This window comes from Triplophysa dalaica, chromosome 19, assembly GCF_015846415.1.
Source record: "Triplophysa dalaica isolate WHDGS20190420 chromosome 19, ASM1584641v1, whole genome shotgun sequence".
Classification (NCBI taxonomy): Eukaryota; Metazoa; Chordata; class Actinopteri; order Cypriniformes; family Nemacheilidae; genus Triplophysa; species Triplophysa dalaica.
In genome coordinates, this window is record NC_079560.1 from 15,791,349 (window position 1) to 15,815,356 (window position 24,008).

Sequence of the window (24,008 nt, forward strand, 5' to 3'; positions counted from 1 at the left end):
CCGCTCTTCGTCGAAATCAGGACAATATGACATACGAGACCCGAGAGTTATCAACCACATCTCAATCAAGATATCCTTCAAAGAGTCCCTACAACCAATGAGTTTGCATCGAGCAACTGTTAGTGCTTACAATGCACAACGGAAGTTTCATAGGTGAGACTTTTTTAGAGTATATATATGCAACGAATACAACAGAAGTGGAGTCATTGGTTACTGGCATTCGAAACTGAACATCCTGAGGAGGTCCTGACAATCTGTTGAAGCTGACAAACATGATGATGAAGACTATGATGCTGCTGGTCATTGCGGCTGTGTGCGTCTCTGCAGCTCCTACAGAAGTCAATGACAGACATTTGTTGATGAGTATTTTTGATGCGTTGAATGACACCATGAAACACCATCTACCAGAGGTAAGATTGAACTTCGACATGATAACTGCAGTCATTTTCTGGACCTGTTTAGACATCTCTTACAATAATCCTTTTTTTATAGATCTTTCTGCATGATCTGAAAGTGAAAGGCCATGTTGCCTGCACGGTGAGTTGCTACATATACAACTTATTCTCTATTTCATAGTACTTCAATTGTAATTGCTTTATTTTTACTGTATGGCATTACTCCTGCTTGAAAAGGTTCTTCGATGCAATAGAAGAACTTTTTGGTTCCATGAAGAACCTTTAACATCTGAATTCAGATTATAAAGAGGAATAAAGAGATGGTTCTTGGTGTTACCAAAAATGGTTCTTCTATGGCAGCACTTCGAAGACCCTTTTAAATACCTTTACCCAGTGTGGAGTTTTGCATATTATGTGAAAATAATCAGTCGATCTTAATATAGGCTTTCGAATTTAGACATTATTATTATTTTGTGCCCTGCTTTCTGTATAAACTCTTGGCTGTAACGTCATTTTTACTATTGCTATTTCTTTGAGATAAAATGCATTGTGACAGTTTGTGACCATTATGAGACATGTTGTCACTACCATGTTATAGCTGTTTGAAATTATGTTTCCTAACTTCAAATGTAAAATTATTGCGATGCACAAATCCATTTATAATTTCATTTCAGTTCAAGTCTGTGTTTGCATGTGACTCTTGCATGTAACACGGTGTGTTATAAAAATGATTTAATCCTGGTCTTCTGGTTTTATTATCTTTACAGAATGAATTTTTCTGTCAGGCTTTGACAGAACTGAAATTGGTTTCTGGGCGCTCTGGACCCAAGTTTGAACCTTTCCGTACAGACAAGGAGCTATTAAGGAATTTAGACGTATACAATAGGCGCCATCATAACGTAAGTTTAACCCTAAAATAAACATGTATGTCCATAACTCTGTCAGATAAAAAAAAATTATGTCATGTCACTGTCTTTCAGGAAACCTGTCCACTTGCTGACAATAATAACGAGATCCGACTGTGTGAATTCCTGAAGGATCTGAAAAAATGTCTCCAGATGAAAATCAGAAATAAAAAATGAGCTGACCTATGTTAGTTTCTGAACCAGTTTTAATTTATGAAGGATATTTATATTTTGTCTTTATCAAAAAAATATATATATTTGGTTGTATTGACTGTTTCTGAGTAGCATTACATAAAGGAAATGTGCAGAAAAATATGTTCCATCCTTAAATGCTGTTTGTTTCATAATTCCATTACTGACTTTGTTTCACTTGCATTAAAACTATTTAATAGCCACTAATGCTTGCGGTGTAGTTCATCAAGTGTGTAGATTAAGTTTTTTCTTTGTTGTACAGTTGAAATTAAAAGTATGTGAACCCTTTGGGCTTTGGGCAGAAACACAGTCTGCTTAAACTAATACCGCACAAACATTATACGTTTTTATTGAACACAACATGTAAACATTCATAGTGCAGGGTGGAAAAAGTATGTGAACCTTTGGGTTTAATAACTGGTTGACCCTCCTTTGGCAGCAATAACCTCAACCAAAAGTTTCTTATAGTTGCAGATCAGACCTGCACAACGGTCAGGAGAAATTTTGGACCATTCCTCTTTACAAAAGTGTTTCAGTTCAGCAATATTCTTGGGATGTCTGGTGTGAATCGCTCTCTTGAGGTCATGCCACAGCATCTCAATCGGGTTGAGGTCAGGACTCTGACTGGGCCACTCCAGAAGGCGTATTTTCTTCTGTTGAAGCCATTCTGTTGTTGATTTACTTCTATGCTTTGGGTCGTTGTCCTGTTGCATCGTCCATCCTCTGTTAAGCTTTAGTTGGCGGACAGATGGTCTTAAGTTTTCCTGCAAAATGTCTTGATAAACTTTGGAATTCATTTTTCGATCGATGACAGTAATCCGTCCAGGGCCTGAGGCAGCAAAGCAGCCCCAAACCATGATGCCCCCTCCACCATATTTCACAGTTGGGATGAGGTTTTGATGTTGGTGTGCTGTGCCTTTTGTTCTCCACACATAGCGTTGTGTGTTCTTTCCAAACAACTCAATTTTGGTTTCATCTGTCCACAGAATGTTTTGCCAGTAGTGCTGTGGAACATCCAGGTGCTCTTTTGCAAACTTCAAACGTGCTGCAATGTTTTTTTTGGACAGCAGTGGCTTCCTCCGTGGTGTCCTCCCATGAAGTCCATTCTTGTTTAATGTTTTCCTTATTGTAGATTTGTCAACAAAAATGTTAGCATGTGCCAGAGATTTCTGTAAGTGTTTAACTGACACTCTAGGATTCTTCTTCACCTCATTGAGCATTCTGCGCTGTGCTCTTGCAGTCATCTTTACAGGACGACCACGCCTAGGGAGTGTAGCAACAGTGCTGAACTTTCTCCATTTGTAGACAATCTGTCTTACCGTGGACACATGGACATCAAGGCTTTTAGATATACTTTTGTAGCCCTTTCCAGCTGTATGTAAGTCAACAATTCTTGATCGTGGGTCTTCTGAGAGCTCTTTTGTGCTAGGCATTGTTCACATCAGACAACGCTTCTTCAGAACAGCAAACTCCAAACTGGTGTGTGTTTTTTATTGGACAGGCCAGATTTAATCAACACATCCAATCTCATCACATTGATTGGACCCCAGGTTGGCTGACAACTGGCTCCAATTAGTTCTTGGAGAAGTCATTAGCCTAGGGTTTTACATACTTTTTCCACCCTGCACTATGAATGTTTACATGTTGTGTTCAATAAAAACATGAAAACGTATAATGTTTGTGCGGTATTAGTTTAAGCAGACTGTGTTTCTCTATTGTTGTGACTAAGATGAAGATCAGAACACATTTTATGACCAATTTATGAAGAAATCCAAGTAAGCCCAAAGGGTTCACATACTTTTTCTTTCAACTGTATGTGAGCTGGGTGCATTTTGGTCTTTTGAAGCTTGACCTCCACAGACTATATCTTCCAAAATTGATACATTTAGTTTTATAATCAATGGATATAATACAAGATTAGATTTCAAAGTTCTTTCATACTGGCATCATCAGACATTAAATGCAGTCATAAGTTTGACTAACTTCAGTCTATCAATACAGCTGCAGGCACTCTTGCATTTTAGAGTAATAATTGTTTGATAACATTTCTAGCAACAGTTATCAGTACACATCAACCACATTCTATCAAGATATTCACTCACTGAGTGCACCGTATCAACCATTGAGTTGCAATGAGCAATTATAGTGTTTACAGTGCACAGTGTACAGTATGTATTATAGCAAGTCTTGACAGTAGGCTTATACATATACATATTATCTCGCAGAAGTGAGAACACCCCTCACATTTTTGTAAATATTTTATTATATCTTTTCATGTGACAACACTGAAGAATTGACACTTTGCTACAATGTAAATTAGTGAGTGTACAGCTTGAATAACAGTGTAGATTTGCTGTCCCTTCAAAATAACTCAACACAGAGCCATTACTGTCTAAACCTCTGGCAACAAAAGTGAATACACACCTACGTGAAATTTCCAAATTTGGCCCAATTAGCCATTTTCCCTCCCCGGTGTCACGTGATTCGTTACTGTTACAAGGTCTCATGTGTGAATGGGGATCAGGTGTGTTAAATTTGGTATTATCGCTCTCACTCTCTCATACGCTGGAAGTTCAACATGGCACCTCATGGCAAAGAACTCTCAGAGGATCTGAAAAAAAAAGATTGCTCTTCATAAAGATGGCCTAGAAAGATTGCCAAGACCCTGAAACTGAGCTGCAGCACGGTGGCCGAGACCATACAGTGGATTAACAGGAAAGGTTCCACTCGGAGCTGGCCTCGCCATGGTTGACCAAAGAAGTTGAGTGTACCTTCTCAGCATCATATCCAGAGGCTGTCTTTGGAAAATAGACGTATGAGTGCTGCCAGCATTGATCCAGAGGTTGACCATACTCCGCACACGGCATCAAATTGGCTGTCGTCCCAGAAGGAAGACTCTTCTAAAGATGATGCAAAAGAAAGCCTGCAAACAGTTTGCTGAAGACAAGCAGACTAAGGACATTGATTACTGGAACCATGCCCTGTGGTATGATAATACCAAGATAAACTTATTTGGTTCAGGGCTTCAGATGGTGTCAAGTGTGTGTGGCAGCAACCAGGTGAGGAGTACAAATACAAGTGCGTCTTGCCTACAGTCAAGAATGGGGGTGGGAGTGTCATGGTCTGGGGCTGCATGGGTGCTGCCGGCACTGGGAGCTACAGTTCATTGAGTGAACCATGAATGCCAAGATGTACTTTGACATACTGAAGTAGAGCATGATCCCCTCCCTTCAGAGACTGGGCAGCAGGGCAGAATTCCGATATGATAACATCCCCAACACAATTCCAAGATGACCAATGGCTTGCTAAAGAAGCTCTGGGCACACAAGATATTGACACTTTGGGCCTAATTTGGACATTTTCACTTAGGAGTGTACTCACTTTTGTTGCCAGCGGTGTAGACATCGATGGCTGTGTGTTGAGTTATTTTGAGGGGAAAGCAAATTTACACTGTTATAAAAGCTGTACACTTACTACTTTACAATGTAGCAAGGTTTCATTTCCTCAGTGTTGTCACACAAAAAGATATAAAATGTTTACATAAATGTGAGGGGTGTACTCACTACTGTGATATATAAATATTCAGAATACAGTAGAAGTGGAATTTTTCTTCTGGCACTCAGAAGTCTTGCAATGAGAAGTCTTGCAAATGGTTTCAAGTGAGCTGCTACACATGAAACTTAAAGCTGGGATTCATGCTGGAAGAAATGATGCATCCCATATCTATAGGAGATGGTGAAGATATATATATATATAGGAGATGGTGGTCTAGTGGGTTAAACCACTGACTGGTAAATCAAAGGTTGCTCGTTCGATCCCAGCAGCCACCACCAGTGTGTCCTTAAGCAAGACACTTTACTCCATGTTGCTCCAGGGGGATTGTCCCTATAAGTGCACTGTAAGTCGCTTTGGATAAAATCGTCTGCCAAATGACTAAATGTAAATGTAAATATCGCATTGATACAGGACGTTCGATGTACGCAACTTGTCCCGTATTTTAGAGTAAATATTTCGTGATTTTTAAGGTCCTGTTTTGGTTTATGGAGTGTCCAACAACAAGTTTACGTACATCCGTACATCTAATAATATCCAGTTATTATTACCTCACTTCTTGACTGACTCTCAAATGGTTCGTTCGCGATTCATCTGTCTAATACCCTCCTTTCTGTCAGCCTACTCTGATCTGATTGGTCAGATGGTCTACTGCGTGCAGTGTGGCAAACGGCATGTAGGTGGGCATTACACAGATTGACACAAATCTGACACGCTGACCCGGAACCTGTAATAAAAAAGACGGACGACTCATTCGTGTGATTCAGAGTCAAGACAATAACTTTGTTATTTGTTCACTTTCGTATTTACAACTTGGCAGACAGCTTACATTCACACACAACAATTTACATTCACAGCAACAATTTACACTGTAAGAACATTGTAATAGTTCCTCTTTAAAAATGGAATACAGTAGAAACCAAAAACACTAATATTTACCACAAGAAACGGCAGAATAGCTCAAAACCAGCTGAAAGCAAATAAGATGCTCTGTCAGTGTTTCTCTTGCTTCAGGCACATGTTGATGCCCCGCAGTCTCCAGGGTCTGATTCACAAAACATTCTTAAGACAATTCTGCTTAACTGCCCTTTTTAAATTCTTAAATTTAAATTGAAAAAAAAGTTAGGAATATTATTTATTCTTGAAAAAACTTCTTAGGACAGTTCTCACATGTTTTCTCAAGATTGATTTACATAGCATATAGTATGTCATGCAGTTCACCTCTTCATGGTCTTGGTCTTTTCCTCCTTCCAAAAGCAACTCTAGGCAATGCCCTCTAGGTGGCGCAAGAGAAAGAGGATTGGAGAGGAGAACATGCAGAAGAAAGTCTGATAAAGAAAGATGGTATCTGAAGCACATGTAAAGTTGAGCTCAAGCAGAGACTGAGTTGATATGTTCCATTCTTCATAATTCCAAGAAACCCATCAGAGGGCGGTTTAGGCCCTATCCAGTTTTGGGAATGCACCAAACCTTATCAGACGTTTATTTGACCATGAGACTTTCCTGGAGAGTGACCTGACCTTCCTTTTCATTTCATCTTTGCCTGTAAGGGACATAAATATTTGCTACAAGTATAGCAACATTAAACATGTGTTGTGTGTTTGTCACGCCATAGAAAAAATGTGTTAATAACCACTCAGCCAAATATGAATAAAAAGGAGGCAATTCTCCCTATTAACTAGTTGTTATTAGCATGCCTATTATTGGCATATTGGCTTTTTATTAGTACTTACAAAACACATATTCAGCATGACACTAGGCTACTCTACATCCCTTATCCTACCCAATACCTAAAACTAATAACTAACTACCATACTAAATATTAATAAGCAACTAATTAAGAGATAATTGGGGGAAAAGTCATAGTTAAGGGTTTGTTAACAGCAAGGATTGCCCCATATACTGAAGTGTGACCAAAAATGTCTAATTATTAACCACTTAATGAATAAAAACAGCTTAAGTAAATAAAATAAGTTATCAAAATCTTGAAAGAAATGTGCAGTGTTCTCTGCTCTAAAATGCTAGGGGCGTCCACTGTCAGCAGTAGTGTAAAGTATTGGAGTAAATGTTATTAGTTAATGTACTTGAGTATTTTTTTGGCCTCTTTGTAGTTGTACTGAGTATTAAAGATATCACCAACTTGAACTCTCTATTTGACTACATTTTGAATTATATGTACTCCACTACATTTGTAATGATTGTATTTATTTTTATTGGTATTTCATGAGGCAAAACAAATATACATTTATTGAGATTACAGATTATCCAAATTCAGTGACACGTGTTTTAAATTATATTTCAAAAACAAATAATGTTTTTTATTGATGAAAACATTAAGACCATTATTTTTATGGGGTGGGACGGTTAGGGACCTGGCAACTGGATAGGGGGCGCTGGCCCATAAAAGGTTGAGAACCACTGATCTAGAACAACTGCAGTCCTCACTTATATGAAATAAAAAACTGATTTTAGAGCAAACTCATGTTTTCTTGTGTTGTGTCACACATGTGTGTTGTGAAAAGCTCTTACTCGAAAACATACAGTAAACATTGAACCACTCACCCATCAACAAGTTCCTTCTGTTCTTCAAATGTATATTTCTGCAAGCCCATGTCTCCAATAGCATCTGGCTGCAGAATTGCACTTGCACTCTCAGACATCTGAGCTTCCTGTGACGTAACTTGCAATCGAAACCTAACTGTGACGTCACATGCAAATCGACACAAATAAACCGGAGAATTTATCAGAACTCCAACAAGGATTATATCTTTGTATTATTTTATTTTAACATTTAAATAAAGTATGACTAGTAAATTGATATATATTATATTTAAAATAAATCGTATATTATAATATAACGGCAAAGTCTATCGTGTATATATCCAGAGTGAGGAAAATGGCTCAGAAATTCACGCTGGACCTCACACATCCAAGCCATCCTTTCAACAGATGAAACAGATGCCATCTCTTCACAATGCTGGAGTCTGGTAGACGTTGTACACCAAAACAACCAGAATTAAAACAGCGTCTTCCCTCAGGCCATCTACCTCTTGAACAGTTAAATGTTTTTTACCCACCGTGCAATTTAATAACTCTGTGCAATAATAATTAAGTGCAATATTAATTATATCCTCCAGATAATACACCATCTATTTTTATACAACTTTTTCTGTAAATGATATTTCATTCTGCTGTATATAGCTTATACCTTGTACCATACAATAGTCTATTCTTACTTTTTACTTGTACATATTTATTTTGGAAACAACATCATTTTTTAAATGGCCTTCCCAGTGTAGCTTTATTTTCCTCAGTGTGGTTGGTTTCAGGGAAGGGCATAAACTACAGATTTACAATGTGCAACATGATTGTGCACTGAGGCACCAGGTTTTTTTAGAAAGTGGTAGTATTGAATGGTCATCTGCAAGAAGAAAACGATGAGACCAATATATACATAGATTTTTTATTTGTTAACATTAGTTAGTCTGAGAGTGCGAGTTGATAGGCTGCAGCCAGACCCTTCTCCATGTCTCTGTGTCAAACAGGTCGCGCGCATGTTGCTGTGTCTGCGGGTGTGCGCATATGGCGAGCATTTATAACTTCAATAACTCATGTACTGCACTGTACCTTTAATAACCGCACCAACTCATCTACTGCACTGTAACTTTAATAGCTAATGTCTGTAACTAATGCACACTCAAGTCACTTGCACTATTGTATAGTCTATATTGTTATCTGTTCATAACCACCTGCACATTAATGTTCACAGTATATAGCCTTCTGTCTATATTGTTCATAGTACATACCGACTGTCACATTTTCATAGTACATGGCCATTGTATAGTATTTTCCTAATATTGTATTCTGTATTTATTCACACTCACTGTATATCCTGCACTTGCTAATTGCACTTCTGGTTAGACCTAAACTACATTTCGTTACACTGTACTTGTATATGTGTAATGACAATAAAGTTGAATCTAATCTAATCTAATCTAATTTATCATTGTTGGCAAACAATATGACACATTTGCAGTTTTGATTGGATAGATATAGATTCATATACACTTCATCAAACGGTCTTTGTGTTCTACGTTTTTTTAAGATTCGCCCTACGAGGAGTGAGTAATCCGCCGCTTCATATAATTCAGATCGTGCTGCGAACTGAACAAATCACTGATTCTTGAACCCATCAAACGGTTTTGCCCATTGTTCAATTAACACTTTCAAAAGAATCGACTCAAAAGAATTAGTCACTCGGGACTACCCGGAAAAAGAAACGAAAACCTTGAAATAAACAACGCATTTTATAATGCATGAAGGAACGAGGGAACGTCACGCAGTTTAACGAAGTAAAAGTGCAGAATTTCTAAAAGAAATATACTCAAGAATAAAAGTACCCACTTTTAATTTGACTCCAAAGCGGGCGTAACAGCCAATCTCATATTAATCTTGAGTACCTATATAGTAGTATTGCATACTTCGTATCTTCAAAGAGTATTAAATTTGATCACATTTATAAAAGATAGAGCTTTGAGATTGTTCCGAAAACAGAGCGCGTGCGAGAGAGAGGGGTAGGCTGAACCAAAGCACATGCGCTTCCAATTGTAAACAAAACATACATCAGTTTCACTCTCCACAATCGGCATGTCCGGATTCTTTTAGCACTGGGATGGGTCCATATATCGGTTTCAAAATTCCTCCAAATCTAGCGTTATATCCACAGTTTATTACATTCATCACCAAAATGCAGTGAACAAACAAACACCTGAATTTCGCGAACGCATGCTCTCTCACTCTCCTGTTGCAAGTGAAAGTGATGTCTGCGCATGCTCCTCCTGTGGCCGTGTCGCATGCTCTTCCAGGAGAGTTGTCCAATAAGGGACCAAGTTATGAAACGGTTATTTCTTCACCTTAATGTTGGGCTCTACGTTTACCAACAAACGCCGCTCCAAAAATGCATTGAACAATTTCAATTACTCCATGTTTAGAAATTCCCCTAAAAACTCCACTTATCAAGTCTTCATTTTCAGTTCCAAGATAGCTTTCAAATGCCAAACTTTTTTTTATTATCAGAGTTTTAAGTGTCACAGGGAATCAAGACAGTTGATGAATTTTGCGCCACAATGCATCTTTGGTCTGTACAGCTAAAAATCATCAGATATCAAGCGGTTTAAGAGCACATCTCTGAACGGTTAACCTTCTGTCGTTTCCTTTAAAACCAGCTCTTTTTATCTCAAGACACTTCAATTGTCCTCGGGGATAAAAAACTCCTGAAAATGCCACGGTGCAAACAAATGCTGACAACAGGTGTAGTGTAATAACTTTATTAAAATCAGCAATGAAATTTACATCGTGAAGAAAACACCTCCACTGGAAACCACGGTTTCTTCACTCCTATTTTCAGCAACAGCTCTCCCTGCAACACAAGAGCCATGTGAAACTGATGTCTTTTGACATTGTATACAAACTAAAGTTACACCTACTTTTCCTGGCACAGCTCTGCTCACAGGAACCAGAAGCAGGGTGGCACACCGCAGTACTACAGTGAATATAGATCTGTCCAACAAAGATCAGCTTTAGCAACAAATATAAAGAGGCAATTTAGAGATAACGAAAAAGGCTGTAGGAAATCATACAGTCTCCTGCAGAGGGGCCAGTGATGATGGATCGACAAACGTGAACATCTTCACAACAAAGCGCTTGTAGTGGGTTGGGAACTGGAGACCAGACGAACCAACTTCAGGAACCAGTGCCGTCAGGTAACGGTCATCCTGGTAAGGACAGCTACACCAGAAGTCACAGTCAGGACTCGTTCACAGCACACTATCTGGACAAATTCTTGGGATCCTACTCACCCATCAACTAGAAGATCCCACTGGGGTAGACTGAGAGGACTAGGAGCTGATGTCGCCCAACAGTGTCCCAACATCAGGACAAGATTTGGGTCAGTCCTCTCCAAAATGCCTACCTCAACATACACAGGCTCTCGCAGGACCTTTGTGACTGGATACTCATCCTCACCGTAGTAGGACGTGTACGCCTCATCTCCTGAGAATAAACGCTTATTGTTACTGCCCAGCTAGAGTTTGAGACCAGTGCTACAAATGTACCACTCCTCTTGTGAGAAGCATTTTTTTGAAGACGAGCACATCGTTACCTTCTGCACAGCCTTTAGTGACACATTGGCCATTTGCCAGTCTAAGCTCAACCCTGAGGGGTCCAGGAGCAGCTACAGGTGGAGGTGGTGGAACGGTGTTGACATCAACAACCAGAGCTTCCACAGCAGTGGCAGAATATCTACACTGGAAGAGCAGTCTAGACAACAAACAAAGAGCTTCTTGCATACGTTCAAGAATTCACAGTACTGAGAGAAAACCCAGATGACCTACTCAAATTGACTGTCCCTTGTGATGGAGCCAAGAGGTCCAATCCCCACTTCATAGGATGAAGTCATTCTGTTCTCATACACCACATAGCCATTTTCCTCCTGCAAGCAAAAACACGATTGACATCAAATCTATTCCAGACATCCAAATCATCGACAGCAAACTCACCGTCATGCTGGTGCCACAGTCAGTGACTGGAAACTGGTATATGGCAAATGAAGGCGTGGAACCAACAGGACCACAAGATGCTTCACTTCCACCCAGCAAACGGACCGTGTCCAGACTCAGACGAGGCAGAGTAACATCTCTAGCCACCACCAGCACAAACTGACCATCTCTTATACACTGGACAGTCACTGTAACGAGAGACAGAGGAAGTTATCAGGTAATCAGCTTGGAAAGAAACTGGTTTCACACCCCTACCTGACATTCCATAATAACACTGCAATCCATTAAAGCAGCAGTTTATAGCTTCACACTCTGCACCACTAATACCAGGTTGTCCACACTGGATCTGCTCATAATCAGCTACAGCACACTTGTCAAGGGGTTCTGACTGCACAACTGGCTTCTGAAGTGGAAACTTCTGAGAAAACTGTTGTTCAGTTTGCTGGAAGACTGGAGATTGATGCTCCTGGGGAAAATTACCGAATTGTGGCACGGCATGACCAAACGCACAAAACCATGCGCAAAAAGCCACAAGACAACCAATCCCTGTACTTCCCACCATCTTGCCACGAGTAGACACTCTAAGAGTCCTGTGTTTAGTCTTATATACTCTTTAAACCCTCAGTCAGAATTTGCAGCGCCCCCTTGATCAATTTACAATGATTGTTCTCCAGACCTGCTGGAAGCTACATACAGGGTAAATTCTGTTCACTCTCAAGATTTTATATGGTCGTGTTTTGACCAATCTCTACCAAGCTAGTGAAAATAAAGCGTACTTTCAGAAATGAAAAGTTCTCAACATTTGTTTGCTTTTAAGTTTTCACAAAGTTCAAGTTTCTCAAAGTGTGGGGAGGGCCCCACTGGTGGTGAATAGACACATGACAGGTGGGACTCAACAAATGAGAGGAAATTGGGTCATTTTGATTAATTCCTTTATTCATTGACCATACATTCGAAACAAAACAAGGACACATTCAAATGAAAGCCTTCCTTAAAACAGACTGCGAAGATAATGTAACATGGAACCATAGTAGCATTCGAAAATGATTTCACGTCGAAATGTTAATTGAAGGGGCACAAAAACTTTAAGGTGGAGAGGCAGTAGGCGGTAGCAGGTATAAAAGTTAGCAATTATTAAGTTTTTGAAGAATAAATATGCCAATGGAATGTTTTTGTAACAGAAAATTGCTTATTATTCTTTTGTCTGTATTCTGTCTATTGGTTGATGTCTCTCACGTAGATACGTTGCTCTAATATTCCTACTATTGACGTACTTATAAAACCTGAGGAAATCTCTTCCGTGGTGTTTTTATTTTGTGCCTAGTATGTTTCAAAATGAACATTATCCAAATGTTATTCGACCACGCTTTACATTTCACCTTCTCCTCATCTTTTTTTTTCTTCCCTTGTCCCTAAAACCGCACCATTTTAAAATGTCTCTTTATTTTTCGTTTGGATAAATGAGTAATTTAATTTTAGTAATCGATTGGTTTGGGGCTTATTTGTTTTTTGTAATTATTCGTTTATGAAAGGTGATAAGAAAGTTGAATTGAGCCAAACCTGTGTCCGTTAAAACCACCTCATTAAAATGATCTTGTGAATAATTATCATGTATCTTGTTTATCTGTCAGTTAAAAAAAAACATTTTAGCAATAATATTTTAATGGCAAATATACATATAGAACACGAACGTAAATTAACTGCTGAAAGCTCAATATTAATGCTTTGAATTGAAAACAAAGCACATTATAAAACACGGTCAATTTAAGAACATATCAAGGTCAATGGTTATGTTACATTAGCTTTACAATAATAAACAACATGTTTAATTGTACATGAATGTCGGCTGAGACTGTTTTGCGGTCCTGTCTGGTATTCTGTTCCGTGGGCTCATGGGATATATTAATATAGAAGTGTCTGTCGCTGAGTTCATCGGAATCTGGGCGTCACCAGTAAGCCAAACGCGAATTTCTCGCATACTGTTTTGGGAATACAGACGATACGAAATACTAATCGTTAGTCGACTTCTTTTTGCCTACTACATAGTAAGCAAGGATGCCTTTTCGGAATCAGTATACCCGTGTAGGCGTGGACAAGGCCTCATTTAAAAAAGCTTAATACAAAGTACTAACGTCCCAATTTCCATCTGCGTTCTAATTGTCCAACAACATCCACCTGTTGCAAGCTGGAAAGGTAAATGAACAAGTCTGGAATAGCATTACGCCAATCATTAGAGGGGTGGAGCCTGATTCCCAGATGTATAAATGTTAATGCTGGCCTTCGAATGCTTCATGGAAACTCAAGTACAGCAATGATGGGGCTGTTTCAAGCTGGATTTGGTTTGTTACTGGTGTTTGCATTTGGCATGTCGGATGCACAATGGCGAGGAAGATCAGCTCAAACACAGAACCCTAGTACATTTAGGCCTTGGTCACAAATGCAAGTTCCTCAGCAGAGTGAAACCAGAATGCTTCAGTCTCCTCAAACCAACAACCCCATGCTTGTGCCACAGAGATTTCCTTCTCAGTTTTCAATGCAGACTCCTGGTGTTGTTGGTGGAAAGCCTGGTCAAGATCCTCTTGGTGTTCAGTCTAAACAGCTTTTGCAGGGTCCCATGGAAAAACTGATGTGGACTTTTCCAACCCTACCCGAAGAACCTGTACAGCCAGAGATTTCTTTTGAGCTGCGGAACCCTTTGTCTCCCAATAGTGTAGGGGCTCAGTGTGGTGAGAATTCCTTGTATGTGGAAGTGATGGAAGACTTCTTTGGGACTGGACAACTACTAATGGCTTCAGGTTTTGCACTGGGAGGCTGTGGACCAACAGGGCAGGACAATAATGCTAAAGTGCTCCTCTTTGAATCAGAACTGCATGGATGTGGCAGCATGTTAACTGTGAGAAGACTGATCCTCTTCCCAAAAGTGATTGATTTAGTTTTGAATAATTCTTTAGTAACATTCTTGTTTCGTTAGGTGACCGAAGATGAGCTTGTTTATATCTTCTCCCTGGTCTATACTCCCCAAGAGTTTTCAAATGGTGTTCCTATTGTCCGGAGTAGTGGTGCTGTGGTCAGTATTGAGTGTCACTATCCAAGGTATGGTTCTGGGTTCAAGGTGGCTCTATTCTCATGCGTGTAGTAAAAATATATTGCGGTGACCAACCTTTTTCTATAATTTACAGAATGCATAATGTGAGCAGCAATGTCCTGGTGCCCACGTGGTTACCATATGCAGATACTAAGGTTGCAGAAGAGCGTTTGGTGTTCTCTCTCGCTTATGACTGGTATGTATTATGTAGGGTTTAATGTAGTTTCAACTCAACTTTGTAGACCTTATCAATTTTTTTCCTTACAAGATGAGTGGCAGTTTGAGAGACCCTCAAACCAGTATTTCCTCGGTGACATTGTGAATATTGAGGCCTCTGTGAAGACGTTCAACCATGTACCTCTACGTGTTTTTGTGGACTGTTGCATAGCCACTATGTCCCCTGACGTGAACTCCGCTCCCAGATACTCCTTCATTGAGAATAATGGGTAAGGCATTTACCCAGCCTATCCTAGAAGTATTCCATGTTGTTTAACCGTTCATTCTTCACCCGGTGCCTGGTTGATGCGAAGTTCACCGGCTCGAGCTCTCGCTACCTGCCTCGAACTCAAATTGATAAGCTGCAATTTCAGCTGGAGGCTTTCCGGTTTCAGCAAGCGAACAGTGGGCTGGTATGTATTTGCTTTAGTTGAGTACATTCTAGTGCACTGTTTGGAAACCCAAACCCTGTTGTCTTTGCAGGTCTACATCACATGCATTTTGAAAGCGGTTCCTGTAGCCACTCCAACAAATTCTGAGCACAAGGCTTGCTCATTCTCCTCTAATGGGTATGTTGCCCCCAAATGGCCTTCACTGGGTCCGTAGGCTGACGTTTATCATTGAGGATGTGTCTTTGTTTGGCAGGTGGGTGTCTGTGGATGAATCTGATCAGGTGTGTGGCTGCTGTGACTCTACCTGTAGCAGCAGTAGTTCAAGCGATCAGGTTCTTGGAGGTATGTGTTAAAACACGGACTAACTAAAAGTGATTCTGATTATGGTCTTGGAAGTTTCTCACTACTTGTCTGTTCTCTATAGATCTAAGGTGGGAGCAAGCATCTGTTGGGCCCCTGAATGTGAAGGAATTTGGCCTTGGTCGACTTTAATTTGAAATGGCCTTGAGACCATGTGATGAATAAACCTTTTAAGTGATTTATACATGGTCTATAAGTGGTCGTCTTGCATATCTCATTTAGATGTTTGCCATTTTATTGTTCCAATTTGTCACTCAAAGCCCTTTTACCTTGAAAAGCGTGTACTTGTTACAGCACTCTTACTGATTTTTTGCTAGGTAATGGATGGTAGGTACAAAAGCTTGTACCTTCCCAAAAATAACATCCCTATACCCTGAGGTAAAATGGGTGAACAACGATTTAGAACTTCACACAAACTGCAAATTCTTCTCTAGATTAGGTTGAAGTGTTTTCTGAGGGTCAAGGATGTTTTAGGCTTGGCGCTGCAAAGACTCATGTAGCTTGTAAAGAACTCCATGTTAATGACATGGCTTCTCTAGCAGTTACTGCAATGCATATGTGGCATGTGGTGTTAATTAAGCTACAGTCTTTCTTGAGTGACATTGCTGAAGCATGAACATTAATTCTTGCCCCTGTACACAATGTTTGATTTAGTATGCACATGCTATTAGATTTTGGCTTATCAATTTTGTTTTAGCAACGCAACTGACAACCTTCGCGTTAAACCCTTAACTGTATTGGACTGTTTATTCAGAGAATATCTTTAGGGGATAGTGATAGAACTTTTTGCCGCATATTCCAATGTCCGGTGACTTGAACCTCTACCTGCCAACTGATTTTTAGTAAAAACAGGCAGTTACTGTTACACAACACATTTTGGTGACCCTGGACTACAAAACCAGTCCTATAGTGGCAGTAGTCAACAATACATGGCAGGTGACAATTTTTCTTTTATGCCAAAAATCATTGGGATCTTTGGTAAAGATGCGTTCCATGAAGATATGTTCATGTCCTAGAGTAAGTGGATGTAGCAAAGTCACATAAAAAAATGGCCAGAAATGCACCTACAAACTTCGCTCTCTGCTACCTGCTCTCTGGGGAATTTTAGCTTTTGACCGTCATTACAGCGGAAAGCTGTTTCTTGCGAAACAAAAAAGAAAATGTTATTGAACAAATTTGTACTACAATTGTCCAGAAAAAAAATAAGATGCATGTTTTAAGGCGTGACTCCTAATTGAAGAATCCCAGAGGGTAAAGAGCATAGGTGTATTTTGCAGGTGGAAGGGTGGTAAATTTTGTCCCCACCAATTATTGAAAGAAATAAAAAATATGGAGTGTCCATTCACCGTGCTAGTAGCCCTCCTTGTAAGCAGATGCTATTTATGCTAACTCCGCCCATCAGTATCAGATTGGAATAGCCAAAATGTAAGAAAAGCACACGAATATTGACTGTTCAAATGGCGTGGAGCGTAAAGCATGTTACCAACATTTCGTCGTGGGTTCAGGACTGCTGTTTGTTGAACTTTTCCTCTATCACATATCAGATTGTAAAGGTATTTATTTTTAACAGAATGATAAAAAATATTTGAAAATGGCTGCTCAAGTCGAGATGGCTGTGTGTTGAGTTTTTTACATTCCTATAAAAGCTGTACACTTACTACTTTAGATTATAGCAAAGTGTCATTTCTTCAGTGTTGTCACACAAAAAGATATAATAAAATGTTTACATAAATGTGAGGGGTGTACTCACTTCTGTGATTTTATAAATTTTCAGAATACAGTAGAAGTGGAATTTTTCTTCTGGCACTCAGAAGTCTTGCAATGAGAAGTCTTGCAAATCGTTTCAAGTGAGCTGCTACACATGAAACTTAAAGCTGGGATTCATGCTGGAAGAAATGATGCATCCCATATCGCACCAATACAGGACGCAACTTGTCTCGTATTTTAGAGTAAATATTTTGTGGTTTTTAAGGTCCTACTTTGGTTTATGTAGTGTGCAACAACAAGATTACGTACATCCGTACGTCTAATAATATCCAGTTATTATTACCTCACTTCTTTTTTGACTCTCAATTGATTTGATTGGCGATTCATCTGTCTAATACCCTCCTTTCTGTCAGCCTACTCTGATCTGATTGGTCAAATGGTCTACTGCGTGCAGTGTCGGAAATGGCATGTAAGCGGGCATTACACAGAACAACGCAAATCTGACACGCTGACCCGGAACTGAAATAAGCCTTTCAGTGATATGCTTTTTATTTATTTTTGTTGGTTTTTCACAAGGCAAAACAAATATACATTTATTGAGATTACCATCCATCCATCCATCAATTCTCTTCCGCTTCATCCGGGGCTGGGTCGCGGGGGCAGCAGTCTAAGCAGGGATGCCCAGACTTCCCTCTCCCTAGACACTTCCTCGAGCTCTTACGGGACAAACTTTGTGTTGAGAAAATGAAATCCTGAAGAGTAAAACAACATGGATGTTGTCACAGGGTGATGTACATTTGTCTGTGTTTGGAGATTTTCATTAATTGGCTAAAACATTTTAAACCATTTTGAACCAAAGTTTGGTTCTTGAAATGATAAGGCAGGCTTTTATTCATTATTTTTCTTAATGTTCAATTAAAAAAACAAAACCAACATTGTGTTAGTCTTTCTCTAAATCTATTCTGAATTCTGTGTCTCTGCTCCATTTTTGTTATTTTCCACAATGCCATAAAAACAAAAATCTGTGATTTGTTAATTCACTTGAACATTTATTTAACTAACAAAAATATTTTCAAAACTTTTACTGACCAGTGTAATTATATATTGTAAATATAAAGACATTTAGAATTTTCAGGTCATTAAATCCTATTTTTTTTTCACCTATATTTTACAAATATACAGGACATTGAAGGAGATGACATCCAGAGAGACCTGCAGATATCCACCATGGGCATATATGTCATCAACAAGGAGGGTGGAGAAATTGGAGCACATGGTGACATTGGTATTTATGTTGAAGGAGAAATCATGCTGGACAACATTGGATCTGTAGCCCAAGCATGTGCAATGATGCTGGGAGTCATCTATGTACTGACTTACCCCAAAGAGCTGAAATACTACAATGAATTCATTCAAAAAGTGCTGTTGAAAATGGATGGAGAAAGGCTTTCCCCTAAAGTCCGTGGACTAAAGAACAAAATCATTGCTGGACTGTAGGATTTCTTCAGCGGCTCTTTTGAACGCCACTAAGCTGCGTTTTTAAATCTGGTTTGGAAGGCGATAGAAAACATTTAGTATGATGTAAAATGCAGCCCTAGAAGATGTTTCAAACTGAAAAGAAAGTGAGTAGTGGACTTTAATACACAGCCACTGGTGTGACCATTTAAAGCTGTCATTGGATTTTGTGGAATATTCACCTTAAATAAAAATCGCAATCCTGCATCTATCCACCTTATCCATCCACTACCGCCATATATGAGAAGTTTAGCGCTTTGAGATAAACAGTTGGTGACATCTGCACCATTAAAGCATTGACTAAGAAGAGTAAACAATGAGATGACGTCATTGAAAGAGCTCCCGTCAAAGTTCAAACGATGGAGAACCATGTGGAAAACATGGAATTATGACATTTCTTTATAGTTTCATGTAGTAATGTTACAGCCTTCTCATTGTTCGACACAGATGTGTTTTCATTTTCACCTATTTTTATCATTCTCAGAGGAGCTTAAGCTTCACTGGACATTTAAGTCACATATTTCATTTTATTCTGTAAGTCTGTCTTCATATTTATAAACCAACTAACATTAGTTATATTAAGATGTTTTCTCTATTACAGTATTTTTTGAATGTATCTGTTTGCAGTTTTTTGTGATTTCAGCATCAGGTCCTCATTGTTCGCTGTTGCAGCTGTGGAGGGTTCTGGTACTATAGTATTTTTTGTTCTGTATAGTACTAGTCTATTTTGTTATTTGTATATGTTGTGCTCTTGAAAATGGGTGGTTAAAGGCTTTCCTCCAAAGTTCTCCTGTATATACATATATGTATTCAGCCACTCTTGTTAGGGAGAGTAAAAATCTCTTAGATCAGAAAAATAAAGTTGGAGTTGAAAATATTGGGTTTGATTTATGTGTCTGAATATCAATGAAAGTAAGAGATAAAAAAACCATTGGATTAAATTTGATTAAAGTATGTAGAAATTAAACCATCAAATTGATCTGGTTGCACAATTTTTAGTGTACGGAACAAAAAACAAATAAATTCTACTCAAAATAGTTTAGCTGAAATTATGAATATAATTAAACTGAAATTACTGAACGAGATAAGTAAAACCAATTTATAAAATATAAGTACAATCCACTTATGAAATATAAGTACACTCAACTTAAAAAATATATCTGGGTTTTAGATAAATCTATTTCGCGCAACCCCTTGACATAAAAAATGATGTAAAGTCAACATAACATTTTTTTCAGTGCACCATCTATTTTTATACAACTTTTTCTGTAAATGATATTTCATTCTGCTGTATATAGCTTATACCTTGTACCATACAATAGTCTATTCTTATTTTTTACTTGTAAATATTTATTTGGGATACAAATATGACACATTTGCAGTTTTGATTGGATAGATATAGATTCATATACACTTCATCAAACGGTCTTTGTGTTCTAAGTTTTTTTTTAAGATTCGCCCTACGAGGAGTGAGTAATCCGCCGCTTCATATAATTCAGATCGTGCTGCGAACTGAACAAATCACTGATTCTTGAACCCATCAAACGGTTTTGCCCATTGTTCAATTAACACTTTCAAAAGAATCGACTCAAAAGAATTAGTCACTCGGGACTACCCGGAAAAAGAAACGAAAACCTTGAAATAAACAACGCATTTTATAATGCATGAAGGAACGAGGGAACGTCACGCAGTTTAACGAAGTAAAAGTGCAGAATTTCTAAAAGAAATATACTCAAGAGTAAAAGTACCAAAGACTCCAAAGCGGGCGTAACAGCCAATCTCATATTAATGTTGAGTACCTATATAGTAGTATTGCATACTTCGTATCTTCAAAGAGTATTAAATTTGATCACATTTATAAAAGATAGAGCTTTGAGATTGTTCCGAAAACAGAGCACGTGCGAGAGAGAGGGGTAGGCTGAACCAAAGCACATGCGCTTCCAATTGTAAACAAAACATACATCAGTTTCACTCTCCACAATCGGCATGTCTTTTAGCACTGGGATGGGTCCATATATCGGTTTCAAAATTCCTCCAAATCTAGCGTTATATCCACAGTTTATTACATTCATCACCAAAATGCAGTGAACAAACACCTGAATTTCGCAAACGCATGCTCTCTCACTCTCCTGTTGCAAGTGAAAGTGATGTCTGCGCATGCTCCTCCTGTGGCCGTGTCGCATGCTCTTCCAGGAGAGTTGTCCAATAAGGGACCAAGTTATGAAACGGTTATTTCTTCACCTTAATGTTGGGCTCTACGTTTACCAACAAACGCAGCTCCAAAAATGCATTGAACAATTTCAATTACTCCATGTTTAGAAATTCCCCTAAAAACTCCACTTATCAAGTCTTCATTTTCAGTTCCAAGATAGCTTTCAAATGCCAAACCTTTTTTATTAGAGTTTTAAGTGTCACAGGGAATCAAGACAGTTAATGAATTTTGCGCCACAATGCATCTTTGGTCTGTACAGCTAAAAATCATCAGATATCAAGCGGTTTAAGAGCACATCTCTGAACGGTTAACCTTCTGTTGTTTCCTTTAAAACCAGCTCTTTTTATCTCAAGACACTTCAATTGTCCTCGGGGATAAAAAACTCCTGAAAATGCCACGGTGCAAACAAATGCTGACAACAGGTGTAGTGTAATAACTTTATTAAAATCAGCAATGAAATTTACATCGTGAAGAAAACACCTCCACTGGAAACCACGGTTTCTTCACTCCTATTTTCAGCAACAGCTCTCCCTGCAACACAAGAGCCATGTGAAACTGATGTCTTTTGACATCGTATACAAACCAAAGTTACACCTACTTTTCCTGGCACAGCTCTGCTCACAGGAACCAGAAGCAGGGTGGCACACCACAGTACTACAGTGAATATAGATCTGTCCAACAAAGATCAGCTTTAGCAACAAATATAAAGAGGCAATTTAGAGGATACGAAAAAGGCTGTAGGAAATCATACAGTCTCCTGCAAAGGGGCCAGTGATGATGGATCGACAAACGTGAACATCTTCACAACAAAGCGCTTGTAGTGGGTTGGGAACTGGAGACCAGACGAACCAACTTCAGGAACCAGTGCCGTCAGGTAACGGTCATCCTGGTAAGGACAGCTAAACCAGAAGTCACAGTCAGGACTCGTTCACAGCACACTATCTGGACAAATTCTTGGGATCCTACTAACCCATCAACTAGAAGATCCCACTGGGGTAGACTGAGAGGACTAGGAGCTGATGTCGCCCAACAGTGTCCCAACATCAGGACAAGATTTGGGTCAGTCCTCTCCAAAATGCGCACCTCAACATACACAGGCTCTCGCAGGACCTTTGTGACTGGATACTCATCCTCACCGTAGTAGGACGTGTACGCCTCATCTCCTGAGAATAAACGCTTATTGTTACTGCCCAGCTAGAGTTTGAGACCAGTGCTACAAATGTACCACTCCTATTGTGAGAAGCATTTTTTTGAAGACGAGCACATCGTTACCTTCTGCACAGCCTTTAGTGACACATTGGCCATTTGCCAGTCTAAGCTCAACCCTGAGGGGTCCAGGAGCAGCTACAGGTGGAGGTGGTGGAACGGTGTTGACATCAACAACCAGAGCTTCCACAGCAGTGGCAGAATATCTACACTGGAAGAGCAGTCTAGACAACAAACAAAGAGCTTCTTGCATACGTTCAAGAATTCACAGTACTGAGAGAAAACCCAGATGACCTACTCAAATTGACTGTCCCTTGTGATGGAGCCAAGAGGTCCAATCCCCACTTCATAGGATGAAGTCATTCTGTTCTCATACACCACATAGCCATTTTCCTCCTGCAAGCAAAAACACGATTGACATCAAATCTATTCCAGACATCCAAATCGTCGACAGCATACTCACCGTCATGCTGGTGCCACAGTCAGTGACTGGAAACTGGTATATGGCAAATGAAGGCGTGGAACCAACAGGACCACAAGATGCTTCACTTCCACCCAGCAAACGGACCGTGTCCAGACTCAGACGAGGCAGAGTAACATCTCTAGCCACCACCAGCACAAACTGACCATCTCTTATACACTGGACAGTCACTGTAACAAGAGACAGAGGAAGTTATCAGGTAATCAGCTTGGAAAGAAACTGGTTTCACACCCCTACCTGACATTCCATAATAACACTGCAATCCATTAAAGCAGCAGTTTATAGCTTCACACTCTGCACCACTAATACCAGGTTGTCCACACTGGATCTGCTCATAATCAGCTACAGCACACTTGTCAAGAGGTTCTGACTGCACGACTGGCTTCTGAAGTGGAAACTTCTGAGAAAACTGTTGTTCAGTTTCCTGGAAGACTGGAGATTGAGGCTCCTGGGGAAAATTACCGAACTGTGGCACGGCATGACCAAACGCACAAAACCATGCACAAAAAGCCACAAGACAACCAATCCCTGTACTTCCCACCATCTTGCCACGAGTAGACACTCTAAGAGTCCTGTGTTTAGTCTTATATACTCTTTAAACCCTCAGTCAGAATTTGCAGCGCCCCCTTGATCAATTTACAATGATTGTTCTCCAGACCTTCTGGAAGCTACATACAGGGTAAATTCTGTTCACTCTCAAGATTTTATATGATCGTGTTTGGACCAATCTCTACCAAGCTAGTGAAAATAAAGCGTACTTTCAGAAATGAAAAGTTCTCAACATTTGTTTGCTTTTAAGTTTTCACAAAGTTCAAGTTTCTCAAAGTGCGGGGAGGGCCCCACTGGTGGTGAATAGACACATGACAGGTGGGACGCAACAAACGGGAGGAAATTGGGTCATTTTGATTAATTCCTTTATTCATAGACCATACATTCGAAACAAAACAAGGACACATTCAAATGAAAGCCTTCCTTAAAACAGACTGCGAAGATAATGTAACATGGAACCATAGTAGCATTCGAAAATGATTTCACGTCGAAATGTTAATTGAAGGGGCACAAAAACTTTAAGGTGGAGAGGCAGTAGGCGGTAGCAGGTATAAAAGTTAGCAATGATTACGTTTTTGAAGAATGATTATGCCGATGGAATGTTTTTGTAACAGAAAATTGCTTATTATTCTTTTGTCTGTATTCTGTCTATTGGTTGATGTCTCTCACGTAGATACGTTGCTC

The 24,008-nt window shown here is 39.4% G+C and overlaps 2 protein-coding genes and 1 pseudogene across 2 annotated transcripts; 1 reads left to right on the forward strand and 2 right to left on the reverse strand.

The window, feature by feature from the left end:
- Positions 1 to 10,392: 10,392 nt before the first annotated feature.
- On the reverse strand, positions 10,393 to 12,163 carry LOC130408299 (zona pellucida sperm-binding protein 4-like). The gene is made up of 8 exons (XM_056731788.1): positions 11,857 to 12,163; positions 11,602 to 11,789; positions 11,437 to 11,534; positions 11,205 to 11,362; positions 10,903 to 11,095; positions 10,684 to 10,831; positions 10,531 to 10,603; positions 10,393 to 10,463 (listed from the first exon to the last, which is right to left on the reverse strand). The coding sequence occupies exons 1-8, from the start codon at positions 12,161 to 12,163 to the stop codon at positions 10,393 to 10,395; spliced, it is 1,236 nt and encodes a 411-aa protein (XP_056587766.1).
- Positions 12,164 to 13,915: 1,752 nt separating this feature from the next.
- On the forward strand, positions 13,916 to 15,786 carry LOC130408301 (zona pellucida sperm-binding protein 3-like; annotated as a pseudogene).
- A 5,762-nt stretch (positions 15,787 to 21,548) lies between these two features.
- Positions 21,549 to 23,319, reverse strand: LOC130408304 (zona pellucida sperm-binding protein 4-like). The gene is made up of 8 exons (XM_056731792.1): positions 23,013 to 23,319; positions 22,758 to 22,945; positions 22,593 to 22,690; positions 22,361 to 22,518; positions 22,059 to 22,251; positions 21,840 to 21,987; positions 21,687 to 21,759; positions 21,549 to 21,619 (listed from the first exon to the last, which is right to left on the reverse strand). The coding sequence occupies exons 1-8, from the start codon at positions 23,317 to 23,319 to the stop codon at positions 21,549 to 21,551; spliced, it is 1,236 nt and encodes a 411-aa protein (XP_056587770.1).
- Positions 23,320 to 24,008: the final 689 nt, after the last annotated feature.

What these genes read in the sequence shown, in the direction of transcription:
- LOC130408299 (XM_056731788.1), bottom strand. Translation starts at nt 12,163, where the DNA reads ATGGTGGGAAGTACAGGGATTGGTTGTCTTGTGGCTTTTTGCGCATGG. An exon ending in ACTGTGGCACCAGCATGACG is followed by an intron (nt 11,535 to 11,601) that starts GTGAGTTTGCTG and finishes TTTTGCTTGCAG; the next exon opens with GAGGAAAATGGCTATGTGGT. An exon ending in CACTAAAGGCTGTGCAGAAG is followed by an intron (nt 11,096 to 11,204) that starts GTAACGATGTGC and finishes GTTTATTCTCAG; the next exon opens with GAGATGAGGCGTACACGTCC.
- LOC130408304 (XM_056731792.1), bottom strand. Translation starts at nt 23,319, where the DNA reads ATGGTGGGAAGTACAGGGATTGGTTGTCTTGTGGCTTTTTGTGCATGG. An exon ending in GTGTTATTATGGAATGTCAG is followed by an intron (nt 22,946 to 23,012) that starts GTAGGGGTGTGA and finishes CTCTTGTTACAG; the next exon opens with TGACTGTCCAGTGTATAAGA. An exon ending in TGGCCCCTTTGCAGGAGACT is followed by an intron (nt 21,760 to 21,839) that starts GTATGATTTCCT and finishes TTTGTTGGACAG; the next exon opens with ATCTATATTCACTGTAGTAC.